This window comes from Triticum dicoccoides, chromosome 2B (assembly GCF_002162155.2).
Source record: "Triticum dicoccoides isolate Atlit2015 ecotype Zavitan chromosome 2B, WEW_v2.0, whole genome shotgun sequence".
Taxonomy (NCBI): Eukaryota; Viridiplantae; Streptophyta; class Magnoliopsida; order Poales; family Poaceae; genus Triticum; species Triticum dicoccoides.
In genome coordinates, this window is record NC_041383.1 from 230,182,009 (window position 1) to 230,195,868 (window position 13,860).

Consider the following 13,860-nt stretch of genomic DNA (forward strand, 5'->3'; position numbering starts at 1 on the left):
TATTTATTACATGCCATGTAACTCAGATGCAAGATATTAAACAATCTGACAAACATTTTTTGTTTTATTCAGGTATATATATCATGAACTATCAATTGGCTCTTGTCAGTCAGAGCGACAAATTTCCGGAGATATTTTTTGTTTCTGCGGGATTAACCAAATCAGAATAACTTATCCCCCTGAATGCAAACTCCCACCTGTAGTAATAAAAACAATGCATACATATGCATCATCTATATGAAGTAAACTTTAGGGGAATATTATGGTGAATTTATTCTGTGAAGCAAAGCAAGCTTCTTTCTTGAAGAAGTGTAGCTAAGTACAAATGATACTGAAGTTCATCTTGAATTATTGAGGGAAAAAAGGAACTGAAAATTCATGTTGCACTCCATAATGTCTGTATTTGATTCCCCAAAACAAATTTAACAGATTGTTTTAAAAAAATTTCATTGTCAGGATTGGTTTTCTATTCACCGCGGTTGTCACTGGCATATTTGGTTTTCTCAGTGCTTTGTCACCTAACTACATGTGCCTATTAACCCTCCGCTTTATTGTCGGTATGGGATTGGGTGCTGGTCATGTTCTTGGTACATGGTTCCTAGAGTTTGTTCCTGCTGCAAACAGGGGTACTTGGGTGGTTGTCTTCCATTGTACTTGGACTTTTGGAACAATCCTTCAGGCTCTTATTGCATGGGTATTATTTTTTAATTTCCCTGCCCTTTAGGGCCCAATTATCAGTTTGCACTGTCAATTTACAATTTCACATATTTGTCAGCCTACACTATTTATTAGTGCTATTCTAGGTTTTCTTCTTTTAATATTAAAAGCAGGAAAGTATCCTAGAGAATAACTATTTAACAGTAAAAAGGTGACTTGTTTAATAGTAATCCTAGTCTCCTGGATCTTAACAGTAATGTTTAATGTGCCATATAATACATTTCAGAATGTTTTCCATGTCTTTGTTCTGTTAGTAAAAAGTTATTTCCCATCATTAAGAATCAGCACTTGACCAGAGGAAACACAAATATGGTTGGAAATTGGAACTGCTCGTGACATCTATGCTTATTGCAGGCTATCATGCCAGTACTTGGATGGAGGTGGTTGATAGCGTTGTCTTCAACACCATGTTTCATTCTGCTTATTTTCTATGGTATAACACCTGAATCACCACGGTACCTCTGCTCAAGAGGTAGAACAGCTGATGCTCAATTTATTTTGGAGAGAATAGCAATAATGAACAACATGGCTCTGCCCTCTGGCACCTTAATAGTTGCCCCACAAAGAAGGTCTGATGATGTTGTTGATGCGGAGACAATAGTACCGCTGATTCTTTCACAAGATAGTGCTGCAACTGACGTTTGCATGAGCTCCTCTATATCCAGATCTATTAATGCATTCCATACACTTGTGTCACGAAGCCTGATTAGATCTACACTTCTTCTTTGGTTTGTCTACTTTGCCTTTTGTTTTGCTTACTATGGTATAGTATTGCTAACATCGGAACTAAGCAATGGTGGAAGGAGATGTGGACCTGTTGGAATGCATTTGTGGCAGCAAAATGATGCCAGACTCTACAGAGATGTCCTGGTGACAAGTATTGCGGGTAAGTGCGTAAAAAGCTTCTGACAAATAGCCAATTATTATCTTCCATCTTGTATTAATTTTTTTATCTATTTATTTCTACCATTGATTCACCGAGTTTGGTTAACAAATGTGATCATAGACCTTTCTGTCACAGGCTCACAGCTCATTTGCATGCACAGACACGTGTATACAATTAGATATCAATGAGTGATCTAAAAAATGGTGGATATTCAAGGGGGTGGGAGATAGAGTATTGCTCTTGATTTGGAAGCGTCTTCGCCCTATACCTGTTTAATCTCTGAATGTTTGGATTAAAAACTGGTTTCAGGATTACTGGAACAATACCATTTCCTAAATCAATAAGATTTATTAATTAAATAGCTAAAGCTTTGGTTTATTCCATGACAGAATTTCCTGGTCTGATTTTGGCGGCTCTATTTGTTGACAAAGTTGGTCGCAAACTGTCAATGGGAGCGTTTGCTTTTCTGTGCCTTGTTTCCATCGCACCACTTGCTGCACCTCTAGAAGAAGGTTTAGCAACCGTCCTTCTATTCAGTGCCCGGACTTGTATCACAGGAAGTTATGCTGTTCTCTATATTTACGGCCCTGAGGTTAGTATAGATATCTGTAGTATCATTGTATATGATGATATGTTTAACTTATGCGATCACCAACTGGTAATACATGCTTGAAAACTGAAATTGCAATGTCACTGTCTACGAGAAAACAAGGGACATAATTTACCTAGTAGCCAAGTACAAATTTCTCAATGCCATTTTTTTGAAGATATAATGACACGAAATAGTTGCAACCAATTTTCATGTTCCCCACGGCTTTCCATCACATCTTTATATTTGTTAAATATTCTCCTATATTAACTATATTTGGACTATGTAATACAGTACCAAGAAGGATAAAGAACTCCGGTAATGAGAACAACTCCGCATCCATTTTTCAACATAAAAATCTGCAATGTAGTGACACATCTTCATAACATTAGAAATAGGTCAATAGTACTTCACTTTAAGTGTTCATGAGTCATGATGCGTTCTGGCGCTAATCTGACACAGTTAGCACTCACTACTCAGAAATACATAGAGATGTGCAATGTAGAACACAGCCGGCAAACACTTATTCCTTGCATATTACTCTTGTCCAGATCTACCCTTCATCATGTCGGAACACCGGAGTGGGTGTCGCGACTTCTCTCGGCCGGATAGGTGGCATGATTGCCCCACTCATAGCTGTAGGATTGCTAGAGAGCTGTCATCAGAAAGAAGCTGTGTTTGTCTTCGATCTTGTACTCTTTCTTGCATCAGTTGCCTGTGCCCTCTTCCCTCTAGAGACCAAAGGCTGCCAGATTCAGTAAGATCTCAGGCTCCACAATTTTTATGGATGGATGTATACCCACCCATCAGATTAGATTACAGCTACCATACAACTACATTTGCCAGGAAGCATCATATTGCCCCTACTTTAGAGCGCAATTATTGTACAAATACTTCTGAAATAAATGAAATGGAAATCCTCCAACTTCTCACCGCTCATTCAATCAATATGTCAAATCCTGGCTCATAGCAGTTCTCCTTTCTGTCAAATTATGACACGATTTTCTGTTCTGGAAGTTGAAACTCCAATTACATGTAAGTGCACTTCCGAGCATACTGTATGTTGACATACTTGTCTTGTCATAGGAGGAGATGTTTGATTCCTCGTGTAAAATGCTTACCTGTCGGCAAATCCTTATTTTAACACTGTCTTATTTTTTTTCTCTATTTGACAAAAATATTTTTCTTCTTTATCTAAAGTTGAGTCTAAATTTTATGCCCTTTATAACATTTCCGTCTATTTTGTCTGAAAAGACCTTTTTCGCGAACCAACCTATGGTTGGATGGCAGGAGGACAGTGGTATCCCCAGTCCACCAGGGTTCAAGTCCTGGTGCTCGCATTTATCATGGATTTAGCCTAGGAACCTCGTTGAGAAAGTACTTCGATGGATAGCATCGCCGTACAAGGACTCTAGGGCATCTCCAACGCCGACACGCAAACCGCCTGCATACGTCCACAGCCGGTGTCTTGCCTTCTCGCTGGCCATCATCGTCCCCTTACCCAAAAACCAACCCTGGTCCGTGCAGCGTAGGGACCCTTCCCCTCCGGCTGAAGCATCAGGCGACGGGAAGCGAGCCGTCCTTTCCGCAGAAGCATATACCTCCGGAGCTCACCGCTGCCGGTCATGGGAACAACGTTGGAGATCGGCCGCGGTAGTTGAAAATATGTCCAAAATCTATCCGTTTTTCATCCGGTTTGTATATAGGAAACCAACTAATGTATTACACTACTAGTATGGCTGTCGAACCAATGGCCGTGAAAGGCCATTCAAGCCGACTCATACCACCAAGCCGAAGATTGCTCATACCTCCAAGCAGAAGATTGAAGATAGGGGAGTGGAGACAGCAACTGGAGACGGTATAGCGATGAGGAAGAAAGGGAGAACGGAGGAGTCGCCGACAGGGACGACGAGGTACGTCAGGGCGTTGGGGAGATGAGCATGATGGGGTCCCTTGCCTAGATGGATTCAAGGATGCACTGCTGGTGGAGATGGACTCCAGCGGCCCGGCTCCTCTTGACCGGGGGCGGCGGCAGCAGATCTCATGGGCGGGGATGGTTGAAGGAGACGAGGGCGTCAGGGGCAAGAGGATTTGGCAAATGACGGCTTCCAGGTCAGGATTTGGTTTACATAATGTTTCAGACATATGGCATAGAGGAATGAATTTCGATGCCCAATTCCTGTCGGAATTCGCAATTGAATTCCACCAATTCTGGCCCAAATGATGGGTTCCAAACAACCTGTAACAGAATTTTGAAGGACTGATGATTTTTCTCATGAAATACAGAGTTGAACTATTGCTCAAAGGGTGGTTAATTGATAGTGCTCTTTAGAGTTCTTGGTCACTGGGCTGAACAGCTTAAAAATACTTCTTTCAAATTGTTCAAAGGGTGGTTAATGGTTTGGGAAATACATCAGATGAAACTCGTTAAATGTGTATCACGCTCAAAAGGAAAACTTGCATACGTCCACATATAGCACACTACTTTACTGAAAAGGGAAATGATAACAGAGATGACAACTTTTGTCCTTTTTGTACATGGCAACACTCTTTAGTCGTAGAAATAAAATGAAAAATGATTGAGTATATTTTCAAACTATCAATGTTGTCCAGTAGTCCAAGACGTGTTGCCACCATATCCAGGTGTACATATTTGTATAAAAGTGGCCACTAAACCATGTAAAAGCATATGTTGGTATAAAAAGCAAGCATATGGAATCTACGATTCTAAAGTAGCTCCTTCAACTGTTGGACATCATCTGCAATTGCAACAGATTAGTGTTGTCAATCCAAAGATAAAATATGCTCACACTGCGACTGAGAGCACCAAGTTACCTTGAACAATATGTGGTGTCGTTTTGAACTCATGCCAGAAATTTTGGTGAAAGGTTATGTCATAGCGGAGGAATTTTCCAGCAAGGAATGCAGCTCCAGCCGCAATATGATGAGGTTTGAACTGAAGCCAAAGAGAACTCCGAAGCCTGTATTACAAAAATAATTAATATAGATGGATAACACAAACAGAAATGAACACTATTAAGAGAGCTGGACAAACCATTGATTAGTGGAACCATGTCAATGAAAAATAAGGTCGTTTTTTTGTCATGTTTATATGAAATCCGCTTGTGTTTGCATGAATTTCATCTTGTTTGTTGAAAACGAGTTTGAAATGTATGCGGTTACGGTTGGATGGCGGCCTCCTGCATCCGTGTCCGCGGACGGGTGCGGGAGGAAATTTGCGAGTTACCGTTGGAGATGCCTTTAGCCAACATCCATGAGGGTAAATGTGTCTTTTTACATGCAATTTAGCAGCGTTAGACGGGAGAAATGGATGGAAGTGTCATAAAGAGCATAAATTTAGAATCAATGTTATTTAAGGAAGAAAAAAGTTTTCAGTATCAAATAAGAAAACAAAATTTAATACAGTGTTAAATAAGGAATGCTTTCAACCATGTAATAAGGAGTATCTGGCATGAGCATGAATGTATACCAATGTTGGATGAGTCATTTCAGATTATCATTGATATGATTTGTTAATTTTGAAGAAAACGGCACCCGCCCCTGGCTCCATTTTGCCGTTCTTCACATCCCACGCGGAGGTCAGCAGGGGTACTACCTCAGCAGAAACAAATATAAACGAAAAGGAAGTCTAGGGCTAAATGCCCACAACGACAAAATGACAACCGAAAGGGAAACACCTCAACACCAAAGCGGTCTTTATTTTTCACCACACTCCGAAGCATTTTTGTTCGGTTCTGCATCTTCAGCGGTCCAAGAGAGCACCAGGTTTTTCTTTCTTCCTGGTAACGAGGGCACTCAAAAGCTGACTATTTAACAAAGAAAAAACTACCACTTTTCAGGCTCCCACTGGACTACTCCCTCTGTCCCATGACACTACACTAGTGTAAAAAACATTCTTATATTATGGAACGGAGGGAGTACCATTTTACAATTTTTCCTGTAAAACTATGAAATGGGTTCTATTTTTTGGCTAAAAACTACCAGCTTTTGTTACGTACCGGTTCAGCTTGTTTAAGCTGGATTATGAAATGCCTGCCCCACCAGTCAGGGTGGCACAAAATGTCAACTCCACTACTTTGACCATTATATTTATCGGTATTATAGATGGGACCCACTCATTAGCGTCAACCTTCTTCTCCCTTAAGACAATTTTTTCTTGAGACATTTTCTCGAGCAGCTTGTATGCGTGCCACAACACAAGCTGCTCGTCCTTAGCTCCCTATCGCCGGTGTGCTGGATCCGCGTGGGGCACCCGTCAGAGGAGGAGAGGAACTGAGGAAGGGCGCTGAAGGATCAGGCTCGTGTTGTTGCCTACTAGGTAGGAAATGCGGCTTGCCGCACAAGGCAGCACGGGTTCAATCATATCCACCACGCTAGGTACAATCATATCCAATTTGATAGTACAGTCATCGGAGCAGCAAATATAAAAAAAGCATCATATTGGTTAAGGGCACGCAACATAAGACCACACTAATATCACAACCACAAAGCTGGATGCAAATAGAACAATAAACAGTCATATCACAAACAGATCCCATACACAGTCCACCATAGTAATACAACAGATACAGGTAGCAACAACATAAAGGCCAAGAAACAAATAGCATGAGCATACAGCCTCTCCCGCAGGAGCGATTGGAATGTACTCCCTCTGTTCATAAATATAAGACCTTTCAGAGATTTCAATAGGGACTACATATGGAGAAAATAAGTGAATCTATACTCTTAAATATGTCTATATACATCCGTATGTAGTCTGTATTGAATGTATAAAAGGGCTTATGTTTAAAAACGGAGGGAGTAGAACCTTAAATAAACTCATCTTTAAATACCAGTTTATCTTGCAGTTAACAGTGTGTGCATAGTGAATCTTGCAGCAGGCATAGGGAAAATGCATATAGATGCTTCTATAAGGTCTAACACAGACATACTCTTTTCCATGCAAAGAAACTTCAGAAAATCATTAACCATTGAAGAGAAAAGGTTGTTAGTCAAGATCAGGTCACTCACCACCTTCATGTAATTTCTTCGAGGACCTCAGCATCAAGGAATAGCGCCATTCTTCTCCTTTCTTTCTTCTCTAAATGAAGTGGCGCTTTGCTCATTCTAATGATGGTTCTATGAGGATGGGTGCTGAGATGAATAAGAAAACATATGCGTGAGTATTTCTCGTCAAGTGTAGCATAAGCTTTGAAGTACCGAGAGTTGCAAATTGAACTCAGCTGTCGAAACAGGTCGTATGAACAAAACAAAATAAACCTTTATCTTCTATGAAAGCTGGGTGCAAAATGACCAATCTGGTAAAGCCATGGGATTTCAATAATCTATAAGTAGTAATACACAACATTATAGCTCTGAACACTGCAAATTTAAAGCCAAGCTACTCCCAAGTAAAAGTAAGCAATGCTGATGAAGCAACAAAAGGTGATAGCTTTGCTACCAGAAATGAAACCATCAGAAGTTATATGCACCACAACACCGAAGGTTGCATAGCAAACCACATAACAAAACTGAAGAAAAAAGATGCAGAGATGACATGGAAGTAAAATAATAAATAAAACAACCTAGCTGTTTGAGATGCTTTGCAAATTGAGCTCCTGAAATATCAGGGAAGTCACCGATGACATTTACCAGAAAAACACTCTACAAGTTCCAGAAACACCAAGTTTTTTTAGGGTTCTAGAAACACCAAGTTATACATCAGTGCAGCATCAACTGTATATACACACACCATAACTAAACGACGTGAATTTGCGTTTACTTGTGTAAATAAAACCACCTTTCTGAAGATCTCATATCCAATCACCCATCAAGCATAAATACGAATTTGAGTTAGTTCATTTAAAGGCAAAAACTGGATAAACCAAAGCAAGCAGACCAACAACATACTTATATAAGTACTTGGATCCATCTCAACTACCCTGCCACTGACTCACTACTTGTCTTTTAGCACCAATATATCAAACAAAAGAACAAAAACCTCTTCTGCAAAGAGCAAGGACAAGGGTTGATACCAAGTTTTTCTCCTGGTCGACAGTGGAAAAGAGCAACATACCAAATAAAGCAAGCAAGGCAACAAAAAAACTCCCTTTGCAGGGACCAATCTGCATTATGAACTTAAACTTATTTAGAATAAGGGCAACTTTATTGGTTTGTATAATTAACTTTTTTTACTTCCTACTTATTATTCAAACAAAGCTAAGCTACTGATAAATTTTTTGAGTCCAGTTCCACTATTGCTGGAGATCATAGAATCCTGGATAAGTGGATAGAGTACTATAAATTATGCAGTACACATGACATCAAATATCAAGTATGTGTAAAAAAGGGCAACCTGGTGCATGTAGCTCCCGCTTGCGCAGGGTCCAGGGAAGGGTCCGACCACTTTGGGTCTATAGTACGCAGCCTTTCCCTACATTTCTGTAAGAGGCTGTTTCTAGGACTTGAACCCATGACCTCATGGTCACAAGGCAGCAGCTTTACCACTGCGCCAAGGCTCCCCTTCAAATATCAAGTATGTGTAATGATAGAAATAGATCTTCGACATGATGATTCGGGTAAAAGTTTTTTTTCTAATAGATTGTGAAGAGGCGATAAAAGCTCTAGACCAAGACAACTTAGATACAAAGCACACGTTCTGAATCACTCGTGTAAGTTGGTGCTTGCCAGAAACCTGTTATTTGCTCACTCGTGAAGTTTGCCATTTTTTTTAGAAAAGGAGGATGACCCCCGGCCTTTGCATCTGGGAGATGCATACGGCCACTTTATTAATTATTCTCGAGGACCTTACAAAGTATTACAAACAATATACCTGAATCCACCATCTTGGCAACATATGCCGCTACTCTTATCCATATGATGAAGGGATGCTAGCTAGGCCACTACCCAAACCACTCACCTAAACCTAACATCAAAAGCCGGAAGCCCCAGCCGAGCCACATACCGGGTCTGGGGCACAATCCGATCAGACGCACTCTTGTGTCGTCGCCGCCATCTTCCACAAGTTCGTCTTCAGATTATATTGAGTCTTCTACTTTGTGAAGGCCACTTCTGCCATCGACGTCACCATGACGCCAGACAGCTACCTCCTCCTGCGCGAGTCCATCTCCGCGCATCGGACGCCGAGCCTCCATAGCGCCATGCCGCCGATCTCCGCCGCCATCAATGAGTGAGATGAAGAACCGCTCCACCACGGCAAGTACAAGGTGAGGAAGGGCGAGGTCGCCATCGGAGACACGGCCGGAAGATAAGCACCGCAGTCACGAGACATGCCCGGAGCTGCGACGCGGTAGATCAGACGGGCCGCCACCAGGAACCAGACACGCTCGCCATGCACACCCAGCATCCCCATGCCCAAGTCGGCGCCTTCAAGAAAATGACGACGCTGTGGCGCGCCGCCACTTAGCCATCGGGGCTAGGGTTTTCACCCGGGCGCAGGGAAGGGGGGAGGCAGGGGAGGTTTAGCCTCGGCGCCGCCACCAAGGAGGGAATGGCGTCCGGGACGCCATCGACGTCGTGACCGCCACCGGCGGCCAAGGGTTTCCCCCGGCCAAGCACCCTGCCGCCACCTCCGAACCAGACACAACATCAGCGGGCGCGTGCACACCGGAGATCCAGGCCGGCCGGAGGTCATGCAACACGAGCGGACCAGATCGCCTCCGATCTGACGAGGGGAGCCCGGGGCCTCCACGCGCCATGACCAGCGGCCACCGGGACCTCGTTGCCCGTGCAGCCGAGGAGATCCGGCCTACCTCACCGACGAGCACTCCCCGCCGCCGGAGGAGCGCCGTCCGCCCCAGCGAGGCCGCCGCCTCAAATCAGCCGGCGCGGATCTGACCAGAACAAGCACCGCCGCGAAGAACACTGCGCCGCCACCGGCCCGCGCGCTCCACCGTGACGTGCCGCCACCGGCCAGCAGGCCGCGCCGCTCCGCACCGACCACCAGCGCGCGCCACCCGACGCGCCGGCCGCCGAGCTCCGCCGCTGCGCCCGAAGAAGCAGCCCCCCGCGGCCCCTGTTCCAGGCGAGGTACGAGATCCCGCCGCCGCCGGCACCGCGAGGGCTTTGCCCGGCGGCGCCCGCCGGCGGCGGCGGGAGGAGAGGAAGGAGGTGGGGGCTAGGGTTTGTGAAGTTTGCCATGACAGGTGCCTTCACAGCAGTAGCCTTCAAGTAGGGAATTAGCAATGCATGAGTTATTTCTGTACAGTTTAACAGCAGGTACAACATTGACGGATCTTGAAAGCACAACCAAACCCTAACCACACCCCTGCGGCTCAAAAGAACAAACCTAAATGAGTAACATCATCGCACACAGCGAGCAGTAAAAGCATCTTCAAAAGTGGAGCAAGAACAAACCTCTTCCATTGCACGGCTAGTGCCAAGGCAAGGGTGACCGACAAATAGAACAAGGCCCTCGGTTCCTGGTCCACCTGAAAAATGGCGAATGGAATCAATCACGCAAGCACGACCGGCAGCAAAGAGAACACGGGCGCGGAAAAGAGCGACTGGGGCACTTGAGGTGAGGCGAAGTTAAGGCAAGATAAGACAAAACAGGTTATCTCAAAGAAATTTTGTCCTAGATAAAATATTTGAGGACAACAAAGCATGATGTATAAGCAAATGATTGAGCTACAGATTTCTTTGCATTCAATCCCATGGGTTTGAAGTAGTGGTGATAGGTAATATTTGCTCCACCAGTCCAAAAGTTTGTTTCCCCATTATGAACTTAACCTTATTTAGAAGAAGGGCATTATGTGAGTGTTTGGCAGATACCTGATATTTGGTCACTCGTGAAGTTTGCCATGACAGGTGCCATCACATCAATAGCCAGTAATAACCTTCAATCTCAACTCACTCATGAAGTTTGCCAAATAATTTTGGTCATAGTTCAGTATATTGGTAGTGCCTGAAGATAAATTAAATATCAGAGAAACAAAAGTAGAAATTCTACTATAGAATAGTGAGCCCATTAACCATTCAAGTATGGAATTAGCGTGCATGAGTTATTTCTAAATACAGTTTAGCAGCAAAGTCTCAGAAAGAATGTACCAAGCATATTCAATCAAATAAATGTCCATCGCATAGATAAAGCAATTTAAATGTTTCTCATGAATGAACTGTTGATGCAAAATAGTTTTCACTATACACAGCCTAGAACTGCAGGTTAGAATACCATGCTATTTATATTATTTTTTAGTTGAAAATACCCTACTATTTTAGTGATTTAACAGAAATATAAGCTCAGTTGGCAAATGTAAAGCTTGTAGGCTACAGAGAAAATCCTCTCTGAACAAATCATGCATCAACAATGACTATAAGAAAGACAAAAATTGTTGGTTTGTATAACTGAATTTCAGAACAAAACAATTCATATTACTGGCTTTGTATGCCAGAACAAAAATCACTACAGCCAATCTGTACACATCTATCCATATATGAAATAAACTCTTGTGAATTAAATATACACCAACTTCATGTACACTCTACGTGCAATACCGAGAAATCAAAGTTGTGATCTTACCATCTACATTTAATTATGTCAACCAAATCAAGATTCAACACCAGTCATACAGAACTTAAATAGATTAGCACATCAGACTGGAGATCATGTCAAACATTCAATCAGTAAACATTTTCTTTATCAGGTTTTGAGTATCACAATAGGCTAATAATCACAAAATAATTGCAAGGTACTGAATAACTTTCTTTTGCTTCTTATGAACTGAAAGTGAAAGGTTTCGTACGGAAGCAACATGATGACTTGCAGGAGGCTGAAACTACTGAAACCCATGTACCTATGAAAAAGTGTAGTGATGCACTCATCCTCCTTTCGTATGAAATCGAGTCAGTGCTGCCAACAAGGAGAAACAGGGCAGTACTGTAGTGATGCACTCATCCATCCTCCTTTGATCTTCCGTCGTCTCACGGTGACCTCCTCTTTTCTCTCTGCCGAGCTGCTGCACGCACACGCAAAGACATGTATGTTAAGACATAGAAAACATGGATCAGAGAGAAAGAGAAGGGGGGAGCCTGAGTGTTGAGAAGACATGGGTGAATCTGAGGACGGATGGATCAGAGAGAAAGAGAAGGGGGGAGCCTGAATGTTGGTTACAGGATTTGCTAATGTAACTAACCGTGAGGATGACGACGATAACGGGGCAGCAGCCCTTTCTTTTGTTGTCAAACTTGAGATCCTGTAACCAACATTAGCAAATCATACTTGAGATCACGTCAAACTTTCAGTCATAAAACATTTTCATTGTTAGGTTTTGAGTATCACAATAGGCTAATAATCACAGCGAGGTACTGCATGACTTCCTTTTACTTCATATATGAACAAGGTCCTCTTCTTTTCCACTAACTAAAAGTAGAAAAATCAGCAGCATCTTGGTTTGATATTAGTATTGTCATGGATTACATAGAGCGTTATTGCCAGATTTTTGGAAATAAATACTTATAGCCACAATGGATGGCCACAACCTTTTATTGGACCAATCACAAACAAAATATAAGAAGTATTTCTTGTTTCAATACTGATATTTTCTCATTAGTACCAAGAAATTCCCTACAGGCTACTATGAATCAGAATACCTGAAGAAAGCTAACCATTAGTAAACTTCTCTGTCAAAATATAGAAATCACTCCAGCCTATTTACATATGGTGATCCAGAATGTTTTCCAGACCCTGAATAAACACCAAAGTAGTAAATGGCTCAAACATGACACTAACGGAAATATTCTAATGAAGAAATTAATGACTGCATGAGTAATATGTCCAACGCCAACGGTAGCAAATAAACAGAATCTGAAGAGCTTTCGAACACAAAATGATGGAGTCAAAGTGTTTATTTAGTTTCCATGCTCTGAAAATACACAGAACTTTCGAGACCTCATATTTACTTATCATTCCTTTACCAAGTATTTTGCCAAGATATAAAACTCTACAAAAGTCAGGAAGTGACATCAAATGAGTACTTGGACGACATCAATAAACAGATCTAACATTGAGAGAAAACAATCTATAAGCTTCAGCCGAAGCAATCTTGGAAACACTATATTCTGGCATCCAATACTTCTATAGTCTCTATATTTTACAAATAGAAAACACTATATTTCTCTCAAAGTTAGATTTCTCTAAAATTCTTAGCATGGAAGGATGCTAGAAATATACGCTACTTAGATCCAGAAATATAATCTTGGAATTGGAAACACTATATTGATGTCTTCCAAATGGAAACGGTAGCACTATACTCTAAAAGTGCTTGGCCGAATATCCAAACCAGATGAGTTTTGCTTGTTAGAATAGAAACTGAATTGTCACAGAATACATGTCATGTAGGCAAACATCCAAAACATACACATTATTTATAATTAGGACAGTAAATAGGAATTACCACACCAAACTCTTCTGGGATGCACGCGATTCTGAAGGTGACTGCCCTCCCCAACCTTAAAAATCCCCATATCTTTTGATCCGCGGGTCCAAATCTAGCGAGTTTTGCTAGGAAGGTGATGCGCTTTTTTGCAAAAGTGCAGAGCAAAAAAGTGCAGAGCAACTAATAACCACATAAAGAAGAAAACTGCATTGGGCTTAAAAGGGGCAAGCAATCAACCAAATTCGGTTGGCAGCCAACCACATCAGTACATA

The 13,860-nt window shown here is 42.1% G+C and overlaps 1 protein-coding gene and 1 long non-coding RNA gene across 6 annotated transcripts in view; one reads left to right on the forward strand and one right to left on the reverse strand.

Annotated features, from left to right (window-relative positions):
• Nucleotides 1-3,151, forward strand: part of LOC119363250 (organic cation/carnitine transporter 7-like) — a 4,223-nt gene extending 1,072 nt beyond the window's left edge. Inside the window, exons 2-5 of one of the 2 annotated variants that reach the window (XM_037628563.1) lie at nucleotides 457-694; nucleotides 1,072-1,603; nucleotides 1,993-2,195; nucleotides 2,744-3,151. In XM_037628563.1, the coding sequence (XP_037484460.1) occupies nucleotides 457-694; nucleotides 1,072-1,603; nucleotides 1,993-2,195; nucleotides 2,744-2,953 (1,183 nt within the window). In that variant the 3' untranslated portion in view covers nucleotides 2,954-3,151. Of the gene's footprint in view, nucleotides 1-456; nucleotides 695-1,071; nucleotides 1,604-1,738; nucleotides 2,196-2,743 lie in introns of those variants that run through there. The other variant, XM_037628564.1, reaches the window with a different exon arrangement.
• A 1,564-nt stretch (nucleotides 3,152-4,715) lies between these two features.
• On the reverse strand, nucleotides 4,716-13,854 carry LOC119363253. Of its 4 annotated transcripts, XR_005173869.1 has the most exons (9): nucleotides 13,607-13,854; nucleotides 12,804-12,897; nucleotides 12,347-12,406; nucleotides 12,008-12,169; nucleotides 10,986-11,118; nucleotides 10,569-10,642; nucleotides 7,224-7,346; nucleotides 5,028-5,173; nucleotides 4,716-4,951 (listed from the first exon to the last, which is right to left on the reverse strand). It is a non-coding gene; the product is annotated as an uncharacterized LOC119363253 (long non-coding RNA). The 4 variants fall into 4 exon arrangements; XR_005173871.1 differs by lacking the exons at nucleotides 4,716-4,951; nucleotides 5,028-5,173 and adding an exon at nucleotides 6,691-6,864 and having other exon boundaries at nucleotides 12,819-12,897; XR_005173868.1 differs by lacking the exons at nucleotides 4,716-4,951; nucleotides 5,028-5,173 and adding an exon at nucleotides 6,691-6,864.
• Nucleotides 13,855-13,860: the final 6 nt, after the last annotated feature.